The following is a 24,412-nucleotide window of genomic DNA, read 5'->3' as shown; positions in this document are numbered from 1 at the left end:
AATCCTTTAGTTTCTCTCCCAGTCTCCGGGCACACTTCCATCAAATCCATTGATTGGTTGTCCGCAGATCCAGCAAAGACAGGAGACCTGGGCAGGAGAGTTTTTAAAGTGGAAAAGCCATTGCACTCCGGAATGGAGTGCTAAGAGTAATCGTCACAACTGGGGTCTTCCTTGATTGCAGTAGATGACCATACCTTCTGTGCCTCGTCGTGCTCTTTCCTCTCCAATGAGCGTTGCAGACCTGCCTTCCTGGCCATTGGACTTCACAGTTGATCTCATCTGCTGGAGATGACTTCACATGCTAGGACAGGCATGTCCCTATCTCACCAAGGGATGAATGGATTGATAGACAGATGGATAGTTTATCGATCCCAAGGGAAATTACAGTGTCACAGTAGCATTACAAGTACACAGATATACAAATATTAGAAGGGTAGTAAGAAAGAATAAAAAATAAATTAACTCGAACAATCTAACAGGAAGGGTCATCACTTCCCCTGCTATAGGTTGACACATTACAGAGACTATTGGCCGAGGGTAAGAATGACCTCATATTATGTTCTTTGGAGCAGTGCAGTTGTCTTAGTCTGTTACTAGAAGTGCTCCTCTGTTCAGCCAAGGTGGCATGCAGAGGGTGAGAAATATTGTCCGGAGTTGCCAGGATTTTCCGTACGGTCCTTTGTTCTACCACAGCCTCCAGTGTGTCCAGTTTGGCTCCTATAACAGAACCAGCCTTTCTCATCAGTTTATTGAGCCTGTTGGCATCACCCGTGTTGATGTCATTGCCCCAGCACACCACCACATAGAGGATTGTACTAGCGACAACAGACTGGTAGAATCTGAAGGAGAGGCTTGCATACTCCAAAGGACCTCGGTCTCCTCAGAAAGTAGATGCGGCTCTGGCCCTTCTTGTATACAGCCTCTGTGTTGGTGCTCCGCTCAAGTCTGTCAAGTCTGTTAAGTACATCAGAGTATGTCTGCAGAAGACAGGACTTGGTGTTTTACCTGAAGAATACAGGGTGAACAGGAAAGGAGCCAACACAGCCCCTGTGGGGCGCCAGTACACAGCCATGTGTGACACAGTCCCTGTGGGGCACCAGTACACAGCCATGTCTGACACAGTCCCTGTGGGGCGCCAGTACACAGCCATGTCTGACACACAGCTCTGAAGCGGCACACACTGTGGTCTGCCGGTCAGGCAGTCCATTCTCCAGGATACAATGCAAGTGCCAACCTGCATTGAGAAGAGCTTTCCCCGCAGCAATGAGGGCTGTGTGGTATTGAGGATACTTGAGAAATCAAAAATAGGATCCTCACAGTGCAGCCCTGCTTATCCAAATGGGAGTAGGCTCTACTCTGCAGGTAGATGACAGTATCACCGACTCCAGTGTGTTCCCTGTAGGCAAACTGCAGGGGATTGAGGCCTGATCTGACCAGGGTTCAGAAGTGAGTCATGGCCAGCCTCTCGATGGTATTCATGATGTGTGAGGCCAGGACCACTGGACGGTAGTCATTATTTGGCCTAATGAGGCCTGTAGGCTACCCTCACCTGGTTTAACCTGCCGGTTGGAACAGCGCTACCAGGGTGTTGCCGCTGCTACATGCCTACAGTTACCTGGAGCCGTAAGTGAAAGCTGAGTGAACGGTGAGGCTTACACATCCATATAACTAACATAAATAAACATGTTTGACTAATCTACGGGAGTTCACTGATGTTTCAACAGAGCAGGTGATAGGAAACCAGTGGATGTTGTGTATTTGGAATTCCAGACAGTTTCTGATAAATCCCTGGGCAGGAGGCTGGTGATCAATGTGGGAGACATGGGACTAAGGCCAATATAATTCCGTCAGGTGGCGGTGAAAGGCACTCTTTGGCCTGTCCGAGTGTTGTTGGCGTGTCAGCACCTCGAGATGTCCGTGGGAGAATACTGCCGACTGGCACGTTCCAGGCTGCAGGAGTGCATGCTGTGGAACACACTGAGGCTCGGTGCGGCCACCGCAAGGGCTTGCTGGGGAAGGACCTCGGTGTAGGGTTCTCCTGCTACTGGAGAGGGAGGGGCCAGACGGGGGGAGGAAGCCCCTCAGTCATCATAGTGGCTTTCCACCCCAGAATGTCATGAGAGGCAACAGTCCTATCGGGAATGGAATAGAATAGCGCAGAAAGCGTTAACTATGAACACAAAGAGTGAGGACAACTATTACATGGCTTCATTAAAAGGTGTTTGTTAGCATGAATATAACTGCATGCTTGTTGAGCTGGTTAACCGATGGACGACAAGGAGTAGGAGGAGAAGGGTGTGACTTGGCTGGGCAGCACAGCAGCCTTGTGCTTGGGTCCATCCCGTTTCTCTGCGGTCAGTCTGAAGATCCCAGGTATAGCATTTCTCAGTTTGCCAGTGACACAGAACTACATGGGTGTGAGTACCAGGTTGTAAAAGGTTGCAATGGGACATGGTCACAGTAGCATAGCGTCCAGCATAACACCTGACAGCGCCAGCCACTGGGGTTCAATTCCAGCCGCTGCCTGTGAGGAGTTTGCACATCCTCCTCGTCACCACATGGGTCTCTCCGGGCGTCCGGTTTCCCCTCACATCTCAGAGACATACGGGTTACGGACAAGTTACGTTTGTGCTGGAAGCACTGTGAGACTCGCGAGCTGGCGCCAACGCAGCCTCGGACTGTGTTGGCCGCTGATGCAAACGATGCTTTTCACAACGTACAATGACAAGTAAAAGCTAATCTTTAAATGCAACAGCATGGCAATTAGAGCAGAATGGGGAGCAATTAAAGATTTTCCATTCCACATCAGAACTGGTGCAACAAAGGGTGGCGAGACTTTGGAATTCATTACCTCAGAAGACTGTGGTGGTTTAATTAGTGACTGTGTTCAATATAGGTGTTGATCGATCTCCAGATATTAGACAAACATAGAACAGTACAGCTGAGTACAGGCCTTCAGCCCCATAATGTCATACAAAACTTTTTAACATTACTCTAAGATCAATTTAACTCTATCCTCCACTTTTCAATCATGCATGTGCCTATATAGGAGTCTCTAAGCTGTCCCTAATGTATCTTCCTGTACCACCACCCTTGGCAACACATACTATGCCCCCACCACTCTCAGCATCAAACCCCCTGCACCATCTCCCATACATTCCTCCAATCACCATAAAATTCTATACCCTCACGTTAGACACGTCCACCTGTCCAGGACCCTGGTCAGACCCCACCTGGAGTACTGTGCTCAGTTCTGGTCGCCTCACTACAGGAAGGATGTGGAAGCCACGGTGGTGGAGGTGGATACGATAGGGTCTTTTAAGAGACTTCTGGATAGGTACATGGAGCTTAGAAAAAAGAGGGCTATGGGTAAGCCTAGTAATTTCTAAGGTAAGGACATGTTCAGCACAACTTTTTGGGCCAAAGGGCCCGTATTGTGCTGTAGGTTTTACATGTTTCTATGAGTCTCTTAAAAGACCCTATCGTATCTGCCTCCAACACCGTCACCGGCAGCCCACTCTCTGCGTAAAAATACTTACTCCTGTCATCTCCTCTGTACCTGCTTTCAAGCACCTTAAAACTGTGTCCTCTTGTGCTAGCCATTCCGACCCTGGGAAAAAGCCTCCAACTATCAACATGATCAATGCCTCTCATCATCTTATACACCTCTATAAGGTCACCTAGTGAGGCGACCAGAACTGAGCACAGTACTCCAAGTGGGGTCTGACCAGGGTCCTATATAGCTGCAACATTACCTCTTGGCTCCTAAACTCAATCCCACAATTGATGAAGGCAAATGCACCATGTGCCTTCTTAACCACATTTACTTACATTAATTTACTAACCCATCCCTCCACTTCTTCATCCAGGTCATTTATAAAAATCACAAAGAGTAGGGTCCCAGAACAGATCCCTGAGACACACCACTGGTCACCGACCTCCATGCAGAATATGACCCATCTACAACCACTCTTATCCTTCTGTGGGCAAGCCAGTTCTGGATCCACAAAGCAATGTCCCCTTGGATTCCATACCTCCTTACTTTCTCAATAAGCCTTACATGGGGTACCTGGTATCTTGTCAAATGCCTTGCTGAAATCCATATACACTACATCTACTGCTCTTCCTTTATCAATGTGTTTAGTCACATCCTCAAAAAATTCAATCAGGCTCGTAAGGCTGACTATTCCTAATCATATCATGCCTCTCCAAATGTTCATAAATCCTGCCTTTCAGGATCTTCTTCATCAACTTACCAACCACTGAAGTAACACTCACTGGTCTATAATTTCCTGGGCTATCTCTAGTCCCTTTCTTGAATAATGGAACAATATTCGCAACCCTCCAATCCTGTGGAACTTCTCCCATTCCCATTGCTGATGCAAAGATCATCACCAGAGGGTCAGCAATCTCCTCCCTCACCTTCCACCATAGCCTGGGTTACATCTCATCCAGTCCCAGTGACTTACCCAACTTGGTGCTTTCCAAAAGCTCCTGCCCATCTTTTTTCTTAATATCTACATGCTCAAGCTTTTCAGTCCGCTGTAAGTCATCCCTACAATTGCCAAGATCCTTTTCTGTAATGAATACTGAAGCAAAGTACTCATTAAGTACCTCTGCTATCTCCTCTGGTTCCATAAACACTTTTCTACTGTCACACTTGATTGTTCCACTTCACTCACATCTTATCCTTTTGCTCTTAACATACTTGTAGAATGCCTTGGTGTTTTCCTTAATCCTGTCTGCCAAGGCCTTCTCATGGCCCCTTCTGGCTCTCCTAATTTCTTTCTTGAGCTCCTTCCTGCTAGCCTGTTAATCTTTTAGCTCTCTATCATTACCTAGTTTTTTGAACCTTTTGTAAGCTCTTCTTTTCTTCTTGACTAGATATACAACAGCCTTTGTATACCCCAGTTCCTGTACCCTACCATCCTTTCCATCTCATTGGAACGTACCTATGTGGAACTCCACACAAATATCCCTTGAACATTTGCCACATTCCTTCCATATATTTCCCTGAGAACATCTGTTCCCAATTTATGCTTCCATGTTCCTGCCTGATAGCCTCAAATTTCCCATTATTCCAATTAAACACTTTCCTAACTTGTCTGTTCCGATCCCTCTCCAATGCTATGGTAAAGGAGATAGAATTGTGATCACTATCTCCAAAATGCTCTCCCATTGAGAGACCTGACACCTGACCAGGTTCATTTCCCAATACCAGATCAAGTACAGTCTCTCCTCTTGTAGGCTTATCTCCATATTGTGTCAAGAATCCTTCTTGAACGCAACTAACAAACTCCACCCCATCTAAACCCCTCGCTTTAGGGACATGCCAATTGATATTTGGGAAATTAAAATCTCCCACCACGACAACCCTGTTTTTATTGCACCTTTCCAGAATCTGTCTCCCTATCTGCTCCTCGATGTCCCTGTTACTATTGGGTGGTCTATAATAAACACCCAGTAAAGTTATTGACCCCTTCCTGATCCTAAGCGTAAGAACTAGGACAGCTGCTCCTAGTTCTTGCATTTTCTTCTTGACCTTCAGCCCAGTGACCAGTTATGTAGCAAGCTCCAGAGGGACGTTGACAGAGCCCAGTGACTGAAATAATCAGGTCTTTTACCTAGCAGCAGCTGAACACTTGTTACCGGTCTACAACAGTCCCCATGCTTTGCAAGATTTATATTTAGTTGTTATATTTGCTATATTACTTTGCATTATAAAGATCTAGGCTTTTAATAAATTATATTTAATAATTCCATTCTCTGCCAGTTAACTACATCACAAATCTTTACTGTGTAAATTCATAAAGTCACACACACACACACACACACACACACGTACAAAATGCTGGAGGAACTCAGCAGGTCAGACAGCATCAACAGAGAGGGATAAACAGTCAACATTTTGGGCCAGGAATGTCCGTCAGGGTCTCAGCCCAAAACTTCGACCGTTTATTCGTTTCCATTGATGCTGCCTGACCTGCTGAGTTCCTCCAACATTTGTGTGTGGTTCTGGATTTCCCCAATACTGCAGAATCTCTTCTGTTTAAGGTAAGCAGCATATATATATATATATATATATCTACTACTTACTGTTTTTGCAAGCTCTTAACCATATTAACCAGGTTTAACAAGTTCTTAACCAACTTCTTCAGCCTTTCACTTTGTCCACCAATCATTCCCAGCTTTTCAGTGCACCCCCTCCCCTCCGCCACCCACCTTTCCCCTCACCTATCACCTGCCAGCTTGTTCACCCCCCCTCCTCCCCTCCTTCTTATTCAAGCTTTTGCCCCTTCCTTTCCAGTCCCGATGAAGGGTTTCAGCTCGAAATGTCGACTCCTTATTCCCCTCCATTAATACTGCCTGACCTGCTGAGTTCCTCCAGCATTTTGTGTGTGTTGCTCTGGATTTCCAGCATCTGCAGAATCCCTTGTGTATTTTAATCAAAAAGTCACTTTTAAATTTACATAATAAATACACAATAACATTTCAATCATGGCATTAAAATTGAAATAGTCAGTGTCATTTGCACCACAATATACAGGTACTTTATTTCCCCCACTTGCCTCTCCTTCCACATAAAATTCAGAGATTTCTCCAGCTAAACTTCCACACTAGATCCTAAAATGCTGACATTGATGATATTTTGAATTTGCGATGATTTAGTATCTCATTAGCACAGCCTGCCCTTATCACACATCAATGGACAAAAGATTCTTACTGTGACGGGGCAACACAAAACAAAATGGCACACAGACAGGATGGGTTGTGGAGATGTGGGATGGACAGGATGGGTTGTGGAGATGTGGGATGGACAGGAGGGGTTGTGGAGATGTGGGATAGACAGGAGGGGTTGTGGAGATGTGGGATGGACAGGATGGCCTGTGGAGATGTGGATGGACAGGAGGGGTTGTGAAGATGTGGGATGGACAGGATGGGTTGTGGAGATGTGGGATAGACATTGTGGAGATGTGGGATGGACAGGATGGGTTGTGGAGATGTGGATGGGCAGGTCATGTTGTGGAGATGTGTGATACACAGGATGGGTTGTGGAGATGTGGGATGGACAGGATGGGTTGTGGAGATGTGGATGGGCAGGTCGTGTTGTGGAGATGTGGGATGGATAGGATGGGTTGTGGAGATGTGGATGGGCAGGTCGTGTTGTGGAGATGTGGGATGGACAGGATGGGTTGTGGAGATGTGGGATGGGCAGGATGGGTTGTGGAGATGTGGATGGGCAGGTCGTGTTGTGGAGATGTGGGATGGACAGAATGGGTTGTGGAGATGTGGGATGGACAGGATGGGTTGTGGAGATGTGGGATGGACAGGATGGGTTGTGGAGATGTGGGATGGACAGGAGCGGTTGTGGAGATGTGGGATGGACAGGATGGGTTGTGGAGATGTGGGATGGACAGGAGGGGTTGTGGAGATGTGGGATGGACAGGATGGCTTGTGGAGATGTGGATGGACAGGAGAGATTGTGAAGATGTGGGATGGACAGGATGGGTTGTGGAGATGTGGGATGGACAGGATGAGTTGTGGAGATGTGGATGGGCAGGTCATGTTGTGGAGATGTGTGATGCACAGGATGGGTTGTGGAGATGTGGGATGGACAGGATGAGTTGTGGAGATGTGGATGGGCAGGTCGTGTTGTGGAGACGTGGGATGGGCAGGATGGGTTGTGGAGATGTGGATGGGCAGGTCGTGTTGTGGAGATGTGGGATGGATAGGATGGGTTGTGGAGATGTGGATGGGCAGGTCGTGTTGTGGAGATGTGGGATGGACCGGATGGGTTGTGGAGATGTGGGATGGACAGGATGGGTTGTGGAGATGTGGGACGGACAGGAGGGATTGTGGAGATGTGGGATGGGCAGGAGGGTTTGTGGAGATGTGGGATGGACAGGAGGGGTTGTGGAGATGTGGGATGGACAGGAGGGGTTGTGGAGATGTGGGATGGACAGGAGGGATTGTGGAGATGTGGGATGGGCAGGAGGGTTTGTGGAGATGTGGGATGGGCAGGAGGGTTTGTGGAGATGTGGGACGGACAGGAGGGGTTGTGGAGATGTGGGATGGACAGGAGGGGTTGTGGAGATATGGGATGGACAGGATGGGTTGTGGAGATTTGGGATGGACAGGAGGGGTTGTGGACATGTGGGATGGACAGGAGGGGTTGTGGAGATATGGGATGGACAGGATGGGTTGTGGAGATGTGGGATGGACAGGAGGGGTTGTGGAGATATGGGATGGACAGGATGGGTAGTGGAGATGTGGGATGGACAGGATGGGTTGTGGAGATGTGGGATGGACAGGAGGGGTTGTGGAGATGTGGGATGGACAGGATGGGTTGTGGAGATGTGGAATGGACTGGATGGGTTGTGCAATAGACAGACAAGAGGAGCTGTGGGACAGACAAAAGACTTAAAAGACAGAAATGACTTATAAAACCATGACAGTATGGAAGGATATTGCCATATCTGCAACAGCCTGACAACTCTGAAGAGAAACAGTTTATTCTGCCTTTTTATTTTCTGTCTGTTGGCCTCATAAAACAATCCCCCGCATGGTCACAAGGCTAAAATGGAAAGTACATAAAGCTAATTGTTGTGACTGCAACCCAACATAATCAACATTAAAGAATAATTTTGGAACTGTCAGAATTAAAAATAACTGCACCATGGACAGAGGGCTGGACATAGGGCCAACGACTCATCCCGTACAAAGGCAGAGCTACAGAAAGGCCAACACGAGCTCCAAGAACCTCACCTCAGGGAGAGGAAGGATCTTCGCCTCGAAGACGTATGAAGTTGTATGGTAAAAGTGGGAGCCACAGGGCTGATCAACCTTCATCCCAGGACAGAGGATTCAGGTGAGCTGCTGTTGGCAGCCTTTGCCCCAGCAGGGGTACCAAAAACATTGGGCACTGACTCGGAGATCTGAAAACGTGCTCCACCCTCCTCAGATGTGCACTCCCTGCACTCTCTGCTTTTGAACTCATAGTTGAAACAAATGAACAATTTATTTGCTCTGCAGAACTTTCTGGATCAGTATATAGCTGTACATAGATCTGAGTGTTGTGGCCAGTGACTGTGGTTTGAACGACGAGCTGAGCTTATGCTTCCTATTACAATCTGTGGACATGACGATAGCATAGAGGCGAGCGTGACACTATGACAGCTTGGGGTATCGGAGTTCAGAGTCGAATTCCGATGTTGTCTGTAAGAATGTGTAGATGGTCAGAGGCGTTTTCCCAGGGCTGAAATGGCTGCCTCAAGAGGACACAGGTTTAAGGTGCTGGGGGGTAGGTACAGAGGAGATGTCAGGGGTAAGTTTTTTTATGCAGAGAGTGGTGAGCACGTGGAATGGGCTGCCAGCAATAGTGGTGGAGGCGGATACGATAGGGTATTTTAAGAGACTTTTAGATAGGTACATGGAGCTTAGAAAAATAGAGGGCTATGGGTTAGCATAGTAATTGCTAAGGTAGGAACTTGTTCGGCACAACTTTGTGGGCCAAAGGGCCTGTATTATGCTTTAGGTTTTCTATGCTCTAAGTCTGTATGTCACCCTGTGCAATGCATGGGTTTCCTCTGGTTTCAGCCCACATTCCTGAGGCTTACTGGTTACTAGGTTAATTGGTCAATGTAAATTGTCCAGTGACTAGGCTGAGGTTAAATCGGTGGTGCAGCCTGACGAGCTGAAAGGATCTATCTCATGCTGAATCTCAATAAATACAGACATACGTCATGAATAATGTCTGCACCATTACTTACAACTGGATCTTTCTTCATGGTATACAGTTACATCTTAGAAATGGTGCGGGCCTGCTGAGCTGCGGCTCCCAACCTTTCTTCCATCGCCACGGTTCGAAACATCGGCAAAGATACCCCCCACTGAGAAATCCGTTGAACTTCATTGTAATTACACACCTCTGACCCAGTGTTGCGTGCATCTGCTACAGCCAGTGAGAAGGGAGTTTGAAGAGAGGGCAGGTTCGAGCGGTGGAGTACCCACACTGGGCTTCCTGTTCCTCTCACTGCCATCGGCTGCCTGAAATGAATCTGTGAACTTATCTGATTAGGAGGCTCCAGTCTGGTGATGAAATAATCAGAGGTCTGCACAGCTCTGCAAGATACTAAGCATCAATATTCTCAGGCCTTATAAACAACTCCTAATGACATTGCTGTACGTGTCCAGTGTACTGCTCTTCATCAGGAAAACTAAACTTCTGGTTCTTAACATCAGCATTTAATTGCAAGAAGGCTAGTACTAACAATCTCTAGTCTTACGCTTGTAGAAATAATATTTAAAGAAATATGTTTTAATTATGCAAAGGGAATATCACAAGTTATAACATGCCTGTAGTAATGTACTGGCAGTGTTAAAGGTCAATACTATATTACTGAGCAGCAATCTGAAATGAGGTACACTGCAGATCTGTATTACTTACTGTAGCACTTACTGTATTACTTAGTGTAACTTAAAATACATTTATTCAAAAACTGTTTTGTTTCTTAGAAACATAGACTCTGTTAACTAGACTGAATTTTTTTTTTCAAAAACAAGAGCCCTGCTGGCTTTTGCCCAAGAATGGAGAAGTCCACAGAAAGTAATGGATACGACCCAGCCCATCATGTGTAAAGCCCTCCCCACCGTTGAGCACATCTACCCAAAGCATTGTCACAGGAAAGCAGCGCCCATCATCAGCGACTCCCACCACCCAGGGCACGCTCTCTTCTCACTGCTGCCATCAGGAAGGAGGTACAGGAGCCTTAGCACTCACAGCACCAGGTTCAGGAACAGTTATTACCCCTCACCCATCAGTCTCTTCAACCAGAGGGGATAACTTCACTCAACTTCACTCTCCCTAACATGGCACTGTTTCCACAACCTATGGGCTCACTTTCAAGGACTCTTCATCTCATCTTCTTCGTATTCTTTGCTTATTTATTAATTATTACTATTTCTTTCTTATTATTTTTGATTTGCACAGTTTGTTGTCTTTTGCACCTTGGTTGTCTATTACAGGGTTCCAATAAATCATCTCATTAAACCACATGGGATGAGTCCATGGACAAAAAGTAGAGGGGGAACGTGTTTTACCCGGGATAATATTTTAGACAAGTTAACGTGTCAGGAGTGTTTGATGGCTCTGGGCTTGTGCTCACTGGAGTTTAGAAGAATGAAGGGGGAATCTCATTGAAACCTATCGAATATTGAAAGGCACAGAGAGAGTGGTTCCCGTCAGTGGGGGAGTCTAGAACCAGTGTGCACAGCCTCAGAATAACCTTACAACAAAGATGAGGAGGAATTTTTTTAGCCAGAGGGTGGTGAACCTTTGGAATTTATTGCCCCAGATGCCTGTGGAGGACAAGTCTTAAAGCGGAGGTTGATAGATTTTTAATCAGTCAGGGTGTCAAAGGTTACAGGGAGAAAGGGGTTGAGAGGGGTAATAAATCAGCCATGATGGAATGGCGGAGCAGACTGAATGGTCTACTCTGCTCCTACATCTTACAATCTGAAGAGCAGAGCAAAAGTCTCCGTATAACACAGAAAATTACCTCTCAGTCTCACACAAATTGAAGCCATCCTCACAGACGGCAGAGATATTGTAAAGTGCTGATTGTGAACATTATTGCATAAAGCACAGCCCTCCCAACACGCCATTAATGTATCACGCGTAGCCTCTGTTTGAATTTAGCAGTCACTGCCTTGAATCACAGAAATTTAATGGCCGGATAGTCGATCTCCGTTGCAGAAAAAAACAGAGAGGTCTATTTCAGCTTTCTTATGCTCTACTTCCTCACAAAAGCAATGCCAGAAATTACTGAAAATACTAAATCTGTCGGGTAACGATTTGCCTGTTTTAACCTTGTTGTGGAGCAGCCAGCAGGTTGTAAGTATCTCTCGAGCTCGCACACTGTGGCAGAAATTAAATTGCTGTCAGACATCATAACTCATAAGTACAGTATTGATTTTGCTGTGTTCAGTTCACTTTCCAACGCACTCCTGAGACACAATGTTACCCATTCTAATCATATACATCAGACTGACATCTGTATACTCAGAGAACAGGTTGACTATGACGAAGGAAAATAGGGGTAAAAATGCCTCCTGGGTAGTGACTGTCAGTCCACATTGTGTTCTGGATTACTTTCATCCCAGTATGCAGATAGATGGTCAATTAGTCCTGTCCAACTGCAATCCAAAATCAATACCCCAACATTTCTAAGCAGATAATTATTAACATAGTAGCTCTCTCCTGCACGAGAATGGAGGCCATAACCACAAGAGGTTCTGCAGATGCCAGAAATCCAGAGCAACACACACAAAATGCTGGAGGAACTCAGCAGGTCAGCCAGCATATATAGAGGGGAATAAACAGTTGACATTTTGGACTGAGCTCTCATCGGGACTGGAGGAAGGGGTAAGAAGCCAGGATAAGAAGGTGGTGATGGGGGGGGGGGTGGTGAGAAGGAGTACAAGTTGGCAGGCGACAGGTGAGACCAGGTGAGGGGGAAGTGCATCTTCACCTCTTCCACCTATCACCTCCCTGACTGTCACCTCATTCTCCCTCCCCCACCCACCCACCTGACGTTACAGTTAGAGCAAGCTGATGTAATTTGGAAAGTCAAACACTGTGCCTACTACAACCATTACCCATTCCTCTGTTTCCCGTTAACAGGAAGTTTGTTAAAATTGCTGCTTGGCCTAACTTAAGATCAATGAGCCATGGGGGACTCTCTTCTGAGTATCGGAAGGGGTCAAGGGGACTGACTGCACATTGTGCATTCTGTTCAGTGCAGATGTGTGGATATCCGTCTTAGCTGATCTCTCCCCAATCTTCCTCACTCTCTGTACCATCACCTTCAGAAACGTCACTCTCTGTACCGTCACTCACAGAACCGTCACTCTTGGTACCGCCACCCTGGGTATTGTCTCTCTTGGTATCCGTCGCTCTCAGAACAGTTACTCTCAGTACTGTCACTCAGTACATTCACTCTCAGTTGCAGTCTCAGGGTGAGAATGTGTACCTGCTGGCTTTCTTGTCTCATAGCTGAGGAGACCGGCCGATCATGGGGAAAGAATGTGTATGTGTCTGCCTTTTACAGATGATAGAATTGTTCATGTCGTCTCGGTCACCAGAAAGCTAGAGAAACACTAACCTTGGGGATTCAGCTGAGAATCAGCTTTCTGCACTTGGTGAAGTCTGTTGAATATTAAAATATTACACAGATGTTTAATTAGACCTGTCACTTCTTCATGTATCTCAGACACGTCCAAGTGTCAGAAATGTTAGCAGAGAATCATTTGACTTTTCAACAACAATGAGGTACTGATTTGTATAAAGCAACAGCAATATTTTTTCAGGAAAATCATGCAAAAACTAAATATTACAATTCTTACAAAGTTAAATTATAGATTTAAACTGTTAATTTATATAATAGAAACTGAAGAGTGGAAATGAACTTACTATAGAGTATTGTGTTCAGTTCTGATCACCTCATTATAGGAAGGATGTGGAAGCTTTAGAGAGAGTGCAGTGGAGATTCACCAGGATGCTGCCTGGATTAGAGAGCACATCTAATGAGGAAAGTTTGAGCAAGCTAGGGCTTTTTCTCTCGGAGTGAGGGAGGATGAGAGGTGATTTGATAGTGGTGTGGAAGATGATAACAGATATACTGTAGATCAAGTGGGCAGCCAGAGACTTTTACTCAAGGTTGGAAAAGCTAATAGAGGGTCATAATTTTAAGGTGTTTGGAGGATGTCAGAGGTAAATGTTTTACACAGAGAGTCATGAATGCATGGAATACATTGCTGGGGTGATAGTAGATGTAGATATATTAAGGACATTTAAGAAACTCCGATTTAGGTACATGGATGATAAAAAAAAAGGAGGGCTAGGTAGGAGGGAAGGGTTAGATTGATCTTAGTGTGGTTTAAAAGGTTAGCATAACATTGTAGGACAAAGGGTCTTTAAAGAGCTGTAGTGTTCTATGTATTGAAAAGCTGGCTGCATAAAAAAAACAATGTCTTCATGCCTAAGGGCAATATTTTCATAAAATGTTCATTAGATTTTTGAGGAGACTTGGTATATCACCAAAGACTCTTTCAAATTTCTACATGTGAAGCATGGAGAGCATTTTTGTTGGTTACATCACCGTCTGGGATGGAGGGGCCATTGCACAGGATTGGAAACAGCTGGAGAAAGATGCAAACTCCGTGGGCACTAGACTCCCCAGTATCTTCAAAAGGCGATGCCTCAAAAAGGCAGTGTCCATCATTAAGGATCCCCATCACCCAAGGAATGCCCTCTTCTCATTGCTGTCATCAAGGTTGAAGTACAGAAACCTGAAGACACACATTCATTGTCTCAGGAATAGTTTCTTCCCCTCTGCCATCAGATTTCTAAATGGACAATAAACCCTCGTACACTTCCTTTCGTTCTCTTTTTGCACTAATTATTTAATTTATATATGTAACATTGGAATCTACATGTTTGAATATGTACTGTGTTGCAATGTACTGCTGCCACAGAACAAATATTTCACATCATATGCCAGTGATATTAAACCTGATTCTGAAAATAAATATACTTGATGCAGAGCACGTGGACAACCGATGGTGGAAATAGCTGACTATCTAATGCAGGGAAAATTGATTCACTTGGGCAGTTTAAAAAATAGACAACGAGTTAAGCGGTAGAAAAGCAAATTCTCCGCCCTGCCTGAACTTGTCTGCGTACCAGGATGGTGCTCAAGTACGTAAGGAGCAACCAAATGACCTGGTGTCCTTGTGTCAGAAAAGGTCACAGACAAAAGCGTGCTTTGCACTTCAGTAAACATTGAGAATGTGAAAATCAGTGATCATTCCTATGGCTCCAGACGGTGCGAGAGCGGAGGGATGTGAGCAGAAGGAAGGAGGGTCAGGCAGTCTGTGTACCCAGAATTAAAGCTTGGCATTCGGGGTCCCGTCATTGGCTAGTTCAGGGTTGATACCAAGGATAAAAACCAGGAGGCTGAGCAGAAGTCTGGAAGTCAGTGCTCAGTAGACAAAGCCTAGTAGACTGGAGGCACGAAGGCCTTTCCTGACCTGGGCTTGGAGGACTGTCCGTGTGTGGGTGGGTGGAATGGGGCTTGTCTGCTGTGTTCCCTGTTGTTCTGCCAAGCATTGTGGGCATGCTACGCTGATGCTGGAGTGTGTGATAAGACTTGTGGGCTCCCCTCAGCATATCCGTATGTTGTGTTGGTTGTTAACACAAACGACACGTTTCACTGTTTGTTTTGATGAATCTGAGGCTCTGTGTCGTCTGGGAAGCTCTGAGGAATGCCACAACACAATTCTGACTCTCTGCATGGCAGAGGCAAGGAGTGCTGTCGCAGGAAAGCAGTGTCCGTCGTTAGGGACTCCACCACCCTGGACATGCTCTCTTCTCACCACTGCCATCAGGAAGAAGGTCCAGGAGCCTCTGGACTCTCATTAACAGGCTCAGGAACAGTTATTACCTCTCAACCATCAGACTCTTGACGCAGAGGGGATAACTTCACTTACCTCAACACTGAACTGTTCCCACAACCACTGGACTCCCTTTCAAGGACTCTTCACCTCGTGTTCTTGAAATTCATTGCTTATTTATTATTTTTTTATTTGCACAGTTTTTTGTCTTTTGCACACTGGTTGTTTGTCTTGTGTGCAGATATTCACTGATTTACTGTGACTACCCGCCAGGAAAATGAATCACATGGTGATATACCGTATGGTGTCATACATGTACTTTGACAATAAATTTACTTTGGACTTTGAGTGTTAAGGTGATGACAGTGGATGTGGTTACAGTACGTTGAACAGTGAGCTACTGACCCTTCACTTCAGCACGTCTGTGCAGGAAATGATGAAGATGTACACAAAATCCTTCTGCCTACACGGGGTATGTACCTTGTGTCAGGTGTGGCAGGTGGTAAGGTACATCTTCCCCAGAACATCCTGGTGCAACTCTACACTGCCATCACAGGGAGCATCCCCACATCAGTCATTACTGCCTGGTTTGATGTGGCATCCTCCCACAATGTACAAAATCTGTCAGCTCAGCAGACGAGGTCACTGGCTACAGTCTAAATCACTGTATGTGTCCAGGACGAAGAAGCGGGCAGGAAAGATACAGACTTTTCCAAAAGCTTCCTTATGGAAAGCCCTATAGGCCTAGTAGAACAAAACTTCATGCCATTTTAAAAGCTTCTTTCTCCAGACAGTTAATCTGATCAACCATTCTAGTTAGCTCCTGAACACTCCTTCTGTCTACAACCCCATCAGTGCACTGTGAACTCTTTAAACCACTGTTTATAATGCTGTTTACATGCTGCTATTTATGTATTTATGCACATTTCATTTCACATTCGTACTTTAATGTCTAACTTTATTTTTATATTCTTTATTCTTTACAATCGTTGAATGTTGATATTTTTTGTTGCATGTCCCACCCTGACCAACACACCGCAGCAAATTCCCAGTCCATGGGAATGGATCTGGAGAATAAAGTTGACGTTTGATCCATGAGAAAAAGATATGATAAGCAAAGATTTATGAGGATGTAGAGAAGGCATAGGTGTGTGGGTGTTTTCATTAGAATTAGGAAGTTACCGTGGTACAGATCTGATGCAGACACAGACAAGTCTTCCTGTGTTGTAATCATTCTCTGAACTCAGCACTGTAATGATTCAGAATGGTTTAATCTTTTTTTCAATTGGAGATCTTTATCTGAAATTCAGAGCATTCCTGCTGCAAACATAATCTGGTAGGTAACAAAATTAAATGAATTAAAACAAAAGTTCTGATGAATGGGCATCGATCAACTGTCAAGGCCATCAGGTAGAGGGTACAAGAGCCATCAGGCGGGGGTAAGGGACCATCAGGCGGGGGTAAGGACCCATCGTTGCAGGGGTGCAGGAGCCATCGGGCGGGGGTAAGGGACCATCAGCTGGGGGTAAGGACCCATCAGGTGGGGGGGTACAAGACCCTTCGGACAGGGGGTAAGGAGCCATCGGGTGCTGTTGTGCCTTTTTCACCACAGAGCCGATATGTACATTCCATGTGAGATCCTCGGTGATGGGTAACAGCTCGGTAAAGGTGTTCACCCTCTCAACCCCAGATTCATCACTGTCACTAGGGGTTGGCCTGTCTCCATTCCTCCTGTAGTCCACAACCAGCTCCTTTGATTTTGCAACACTGGGGGAGAGGTTGCTTTCTTGACACTACCGTGTCAGGGTGATGACTGTTTCACTGTAGGCTGCCTCATTATTATTTGAGATTAGGCCAATCAGTATACTGTCATCAGCAAATTTAATTAGCAGATTGGAGCTGTGGGTGGCGATATCTAATCTTGAAAATAAGTGATCTACCTTTTGTCCTTTTCCCATTTGGCTGAGTGTCTGGTGCTGCCATTTCGCTTTCCTTGGAGTTCATCTTGAGGATTTTGACATGAGTTTTGGGGAGAATAATGCAACAGTAACAAAGAGTACAGCAAAGTATTTGGATTCACACTGACCGATGGCGGCTACTGTGGCTGCGAAAGTAGATACCAGGCAGAATGTGGCAAGTCATTTAAAATGGTCAGTTTTATCACCCTGGGTCTAGCACATAACTGCCATTACAATGAAGTTTCCACAGAGTTGGCATGCCACCTAAAACGTTGACAAACTTCTAAAGGTGCACAGTGGAGAGTATTCTGACTGATTGCATCACCACCTGGTATGGAAACACCATTGCCCTTGAATATAAACTCCTATAAAAAGTGTTGGATAGAGCCAGTCCATCGCAGTTAACACCCTCCCTACCACTGGGAACATATTCATAGAGGGCAGGCACAAGAAAGCAACATTCACGGTCAAGGACTTGCACCATCCAGACCGTGCGCGCTTCTTGAAGCTGCCATCAGGAAGAAGGTACAGGAGCCTAAAGAGCTGTACCACCAGGTTCAGGAACAGTTATTCCCCTCAACCATCAGGCTCCTGAACCAGCAGGGAGAACTTCACTCATTTCAACACTGAACTGATTCCACAACGTACCGACTCACTTTCATGAACTCTACAACTCATGTTCTCAATATTATTTATTACTTATTTATTAATTTTTTGTTATTTGCAGTTTGTCTTCTTCTGTCATGGGAGATTTTAACATGCAGGTTGATTGGGGAAAATTAGGTTGGTGATGGAACTCAAGCGAGTGAGTTTCTTGAAAGCCTACGAGTTGGCTTTTTAGAGCAATTTGTCATTGAACCTACTAGGGGATCAGCTATACTGGATTGGGGGTTATATAATGAACCAGAGACGATTAGGGAGCTTAAGGTAAAAGAACCCTTAGGAGGCAGTGATCACAGTATGATTGAGTTCAACTTGAAATTTGATAGGGAGAAAATAAAGTCTGATGTAGCAGTATTTCAGTGGAGTAAGGGAAATTACAGCGGTATGAGAGAGGAGTTGGCCAAAGTAAACTGGAAGGAGCTGCTGGCAGGGATGTCAGCAGAGCAGCAATGGCGTGAGTTTCTGGGAAAAATGAGGAAGGTGTAGGACGTGTGTATTCCAAAAGTGAAGAAATACACAAATGGTAAAATAGTACAACTGGGCCTGACAAGGGAAGTCAAAGCTATTGTAAAAGCAAAAAAAAAGGCATAAAACAAAGCAAAAACTAGTGGGAAGATAGAGGATTGGGAAGTTTTTAAAAACCTATGGAGAGAAACAAAAAAAATCATTAGAAGGGAAAAGATGAAATATGAAGGCAAGCTAGCAAATAAGTGAATAGTAAAAGTTTTTTCAAGTATATTAAAAATGAAAGAGAAATGAGAGTGGATATAGGACCGCTAGAAAGTGAGGCAGGAGAAATAACAACAGGGACAAGGAGATGGCTGATGATCTAAGTGAGTATTTTGCATCTGTCTTCACTGTGGAAGACACTAGCAGTGTGCCTGATGGTGTAGTGTGTGAAGGAAGAGAAGTGGGTGCAGTTACTATTACAAGAGAGAAGGTGCTCAAAAAGCTGAAAGACCTAAGGGTACATAAGTCATCCAGACCAGATGAATTGCACCCTAGTGTTCTGAAAGAGGTGGTGGTAGAGATTGTGGTGCCATTAGAAATAATCTTTCAAAAATCATTGGACTCTGGCATGGTGCCAGAGGATTGGAAAATTTCAAATGTCACTCCACTCTTTAAGAAAGGCAGAAGGCAGCAGAAAAGAAATTATAGACCAGTTAGCCTGACTTCAGTGGTTGGGAAGATGTTGGAGTCAATTGTTAAGGATGAGGTGATGGAGTACTTGGTGACACGGGACAAGATAGTACAAAGTCAGCATGGTTTCCTTCAGGGAAAATCCTGCCTGACGAACTTGTTGGAATTCCTTGAGGAGGTTACAAGTAGGATAAATAAGGATGAAGTGGATGTTGTATATTTGGACTTTCAGAAGGCCTTTGACAAGGTGCCATACATGAGGCTGCTTACCAAGTTAAGGGTCCATGGTTTTACAGGAATGTTACTAACATGGTTAGAGCATTAGCTGATTGGTAGGAGGCAGTGAGTGGGAATAAAAGGATCCTTGTCATCTGCAGAAATTCTCTGAAGGCTCAGCAATAATTGTGTTTATAAAGGGAGGGTGGAAGGATGAATACAGAGCCAAGGTGGAGAACTTTGTCAAATGGTGCAAGCTGAATCATCTGCAGCTCAACATCAGTAAGACAAAGGAGATGGTGATGGACTTTAGGAAGACCAAGCCTGCTCTGCTCCCTGTTACTATTGATGGTGAGGATGTGGACGTGATGAGGACCTACAAAAACCTGTGGGGGTGCACCTGGATGACAGACTTGAGTGGAGCACCAACACAGAGGCTGTGTACAAGAAGGGCCAGAGTCACCTCTGTTTCCTGAGGAGACTGAGGTCCTTTGGAGTATGCAGGCCTCTCCTTCACATGTGGTGGTGTACTGGGGCAATGACATCAACATAGATGTTACAGGAGTCAAACTGGATACTCCAGAGGCTGTGGTAAGACAAAGGACCCTACGGAAAATCCTGGCAATTCTAGGCCATGTTTCTCACCCTCTGAATGCCACTTTGGCTGAAAAGAGAAGCACTTTTAGTAATAGACTAAGACAACTGCGCTGCTTCAAAGACGCTATACGAGGTCATTCTTGTCCTCAGCCATTAGGCTCTATAATGAGTCAAACTATAGCCAGGGAAGTGATGTCCCCCTCCTGTTAGGCTGTTTGTGCTAACGTATTTTTTATTCTTCTTACTTCTCTTCTAATACTTGTATATCTGTGCACTTGTAATTTCCCTTGGGATCAATAAAGTATCTATCTGTCTACCTTAGCACACGTATATCAAAACATAGGATGAAGACTGTCACTTGTGTAACGAACCGACACACTGGGAGTACCTTGCCAGTGTCGACACACATTGCAACACCAACACAGCGTACTCACAATACTCGGCAGGCAGCAACAACAGCACTTGGAATATTCTGATCAGTTCCGGTCCACTCATTATAGGAAGGATGTGGAGCAGAGGAGATTTACCAGGGTGCTGCCTGGATCAGAGAGCATGTCTTATGAGACTAGTTCAAGCCAGCCAGGGCTTTTCTCTTTGGAGTGAAGAAGGATGAGAGGTGACTTGACAGAGGTGTACAAGATACAGGGCATAGATAGTGTGGACAGCCAGAGATTTAAAGAAGCATAACTTTACAAAGAAGCATAATTTTAAGGTCCTTGTGATTTTTAGTGATATCATTTTTTATAACCATTTTCTTGCTTATATTAAATTTACTGAGCCCCATTATTAATTTTCTAGTTTCCTTTGAATGTCAAATATTTCACTCTTTTCCTCATCTGTGAAATCTGACACGAAGCAGTTATTCATTGGTTGCCAAATCTTTACCTTCATTTGCAACATTAGCTATTTTTGTCTCCCTGGAGCCGTATCATCTGTAGGTTTTACCTGTGACTAGTGGAGTGCCAACTTGCACATCTGCAGAATGCTTATATTATCTGGTAATATTATTTTATGTGCTGTATGTGATATAGGTACTGTGATTTGTACCTTGGTCCCTGAGGAAAGATGTTTTGTTTAGCTGCATACATGCCTATGATTGAATGACAATCAACTTGAACTTAAACTTAAATCGCAGTATTAAGAAGTAAATTACACAAATTCACATGTGTTTTTGGGGTATGACGATATTTAACAGAGAGAGATCAGTGGCTGAAGACAAACCCAGATCACAAGGAAGAAAACCCACAGCAAGCAACCACACCTGCGTATATATAATGCCTTTGACATCCCAATCTGTCCACAGATGCATGATAAAAGAACCCTAATTCTCCAGTAACGTTTCCCATTCTTTACGCAACACACACAAAACTCAGCAGGCCAGGCAGCACCGATGGAAAAGAATGAACAGTCAATGTTTCATGCCGAGACTGAGAAGGAAGGGGGAAGATTGCTGATCTTTACTTCTCTTTGTCATTACCCGGTTATTACTTTCATTGAACACATCATATCACCAAAATCTCTCACAAATTTCCACAGATGTACATGAGAAAATAGTGGAGCAGATTCAATGGGCTGAATGGCCTAATTCTGCTCCTAGAGGCTGCAGAGGGTCGTAGACTCAGCTGGCTACACACACACACACACACACACACACACACACACACACACACACACACACACACACACACACACACACACACACACACACACACACACACACACACACACACACACACACACACACACACACACTTCTCCCCACCATTGAGACAGCTTCAAAAAGGCGAATCCTCACAAAGGCAGCATCTATCATGAAGGACCCTCATCATCCAGGACATGCCCTCTTCTTATTATCACCATCAAGGAGGAGATACAAGAGCCTGAAGACACACACTCACTGATTCAGAAACACCTTCTTCCCCTCCACCATCAGGGAGGAGATACAGGAGCCTGAAGACAGTCACTCAACGATTCAGAAACAGCTTCCTCCCCTCTGCCATCCAGGACCTGAATGGACAATGAACCCATGCACACGACCCCTCTCTCCCATGCACACGACCCCTCCCTCCCATGCACACAACCCCTCTCTCCCATGCACACGACCCCTCCCTCCCATGCACACGACCCCTCTCTCCCATGCACACAACCCCTCTCTCCCATGCACATGACCCCTCTCTCCCATGCACACGACCCCTCCCTCCCATGCACACGACCCCTCTCTCCCATGCACACGACTCTTCTCTCCCATGCACACGACCCCTCCCTCCCATGCACACGACCCCTCTCTTTTCCTTTTTCTTTTGCACTGTTTAGTTTTATAATTTATAGTGATTTTATGTCCTTGCATTATCCTGCTGCTACAAAACAATAAAATTCAGGTGACTTAAGTGGGTGATAGTAAATCAGATTGTGAAATTAGCTGGAGGTATGATGCAGTGTTGAGTTCATCCAAATCTCTGCTCGGTATTGATGTTACATTAAAGCCTCACTACAGTATCCTGAACAATACATACATTTCACTACTTCAACCAGATTTGCACAATTTAATAAGGCCATTAAAAACAGCAAAAAAAAAATTGTCATAGTGCTAGTCAGGGAAAAGAAGTTACTTTTGAAGATGTGTTTTTGGCATGGCATTGGGTAATCAAACTTCACCGTGGACAGTCCCAAGCCCGGCTGCAAAAGGAGGAGGGTTGGACATGGGACTAGCAACCCCTCCCATAAAAACCCAGAGCTACAGAAGCTCCAAAGACCTCGTCCCTGGGAGAGGAAGGATTTTTGACTGACACCACCTTTAAAGACTGAATGACAGGCCCAGAACGGGGCTGCAGTCAACAGTCTATGCAACTGTAGTGGTGATAGGTTTAAGAAGAAAAAGAAGATTGCATAATTAAAGTTACACAATCCTGAATGAATACTATGCGTCATTGTGAGTCTTTCCGTTAGTTACATTGACTGCTTATTCCTTTCTATAGATGCTGCCCTACCTGCTAAGTTCCTCCAGCAGGTTGTGTGTGTTACTCTCTCAGTTAATGCTGCGTTTCATTTGTTACAGTTCACATTCCTTAAAAACCATCAGCAAAAACATAAAGATCACACCAGGTACAAATTTAGAATTTCCAGTTAATCTGAAAACGGACTTTAAATCCATTAACTAATGATATCGGTAACAAGCTCCCTCGTGCAAGGGAAGATTCTTACCTGATTCATTGTCTCAGTTACTGATGATTGCTGATCTTGCTTCTGTTTGGTAATGTTGTCCATTATACATCGACACAGTCTCTTTTTCTGTTCCTTTGTGTATGCTTCCAAACTCAAACTGCTCGGTGACTTCTGAAATGAAAAACACAAAGTGGTCAAGAGGAGTATAAAAATCCTGTCAAAAGGCTGAAAATTAACTTATCAAAAAGCTACACCACAGCAGAACAGAGTCTTCACCAGTTATTATATCATAACCTTTTACACTTTCACAATTCTTTAGCTTAAAAAAATTGCAAAGATTTACCACCCTCTGAGTCACTTTAGTTTTCCATCTCATTGGAAGTTATGCTGCAGATTTGTAAAACTCCAGTTAGGCCTCATCTGGAATATTGTGCACAGTTCTGCTCGCCCCACTACAGGAAGGATGTCGATGTTGTAGAGAGGGTGCAGAAGAGGTTTACCAGGATTAGAGGGCATGTGCTGTCATAAGAGGTTGGACAAACTTGGGCTGCTTTCTCTGGAGCTCTGGAGGCTGAGGGAAGATCTGATAGAGATTTACAAGATTATGAGAACATAGATAGAGTAGACAGGCAATATCCTTTTCTAGGGGTTGAAATCTCTAAAAGCAGGGGGCACCAAGGTTCCTGTAAACCAGGTGTACCCAATCTGGGGTCCACGGATCTGTTGCTTAACGGTATTGGTCCATGGTACCCCTTACCCAAAATGCTTGGGGCCAAATGTCACTTGTTGCATGTAAATGTGGAAATTTTTTTAATTAAGCCATACGGCATGCATTGTAAATATCTGTTTTGAGCGGACTGGAGTAGCAGCACAATCTCATCTCGAGCAATGACGATGGAAGTTCTATTCTATTCTAGACAATGGAGGTGTTGATCGGCCTTACTGCTTGGAGAAAGCAACTGTTTTTGAGTCTGGTGCTATGTAGCCTCCTCCCTGATGGGAGAAGGACAAAGTCCATGAGCAGGGTGGGTGGGAATCCTTACGGATGTCACTGGCTCTTTCTGTACATACTGTAAGCCCTTGATGGTGGGTAGGCTGGTGTCGGTGAAGCCTTGGGGAGTTCTGACTACCCGTTTAGAGCTGACCTGATGGCTGATGGTGGGTAGGCTGGTGTCGGTGAAGCCTTAGGGAGTTCTGACTACCCGTTTAGAGCTGACCTGATG

At 45.0% G+C, this 24,412-nt stretch overlaps 1 protein-coding gene across 7 annotated transcripts in view; it reads right to left on the bottom strand.

Annotated features, from left to right (window-relative positions):
* The window catches only part of rgs3a (regulator of G protein signaling 3a), a 265,827-nt gene that overhangs the window by 98,537 nt on the left and 142,878 nt on the right, over positions 1–24,412 (bottom strand). For all 7 annotated transcript variants that reach the window (XM_073052456.1, XM_073052457.1, XM_073052458.1 and 4 more), the window contains one exon: positions 23,229–23,360. In XM_073052456.1, coding sequence (XP_072908557.1) covers positions 23,229–23,360 — 132 coding nt within the window. The remainder of the gene's footprint in view (positions 1–23,228; positions 23,361–24,412) is intronic.

Source organism: Hemitrygon akajei, chromosome 7, assembly GCF_048418815.1.
Source record: "Hemitrygon akajei chromosome 7, sHemAka1.3, whole genome shotgun sequence".
NCBI lineage: Eukaryota > Metazoa > Chordata > Chondrichthyes > Myliobatiformes > Dasyatidae > Hemitrygon > Hemitrygon akajei.
This window is presented reverse-complemented; position numbering and strand designations above follow the sequence as displayed.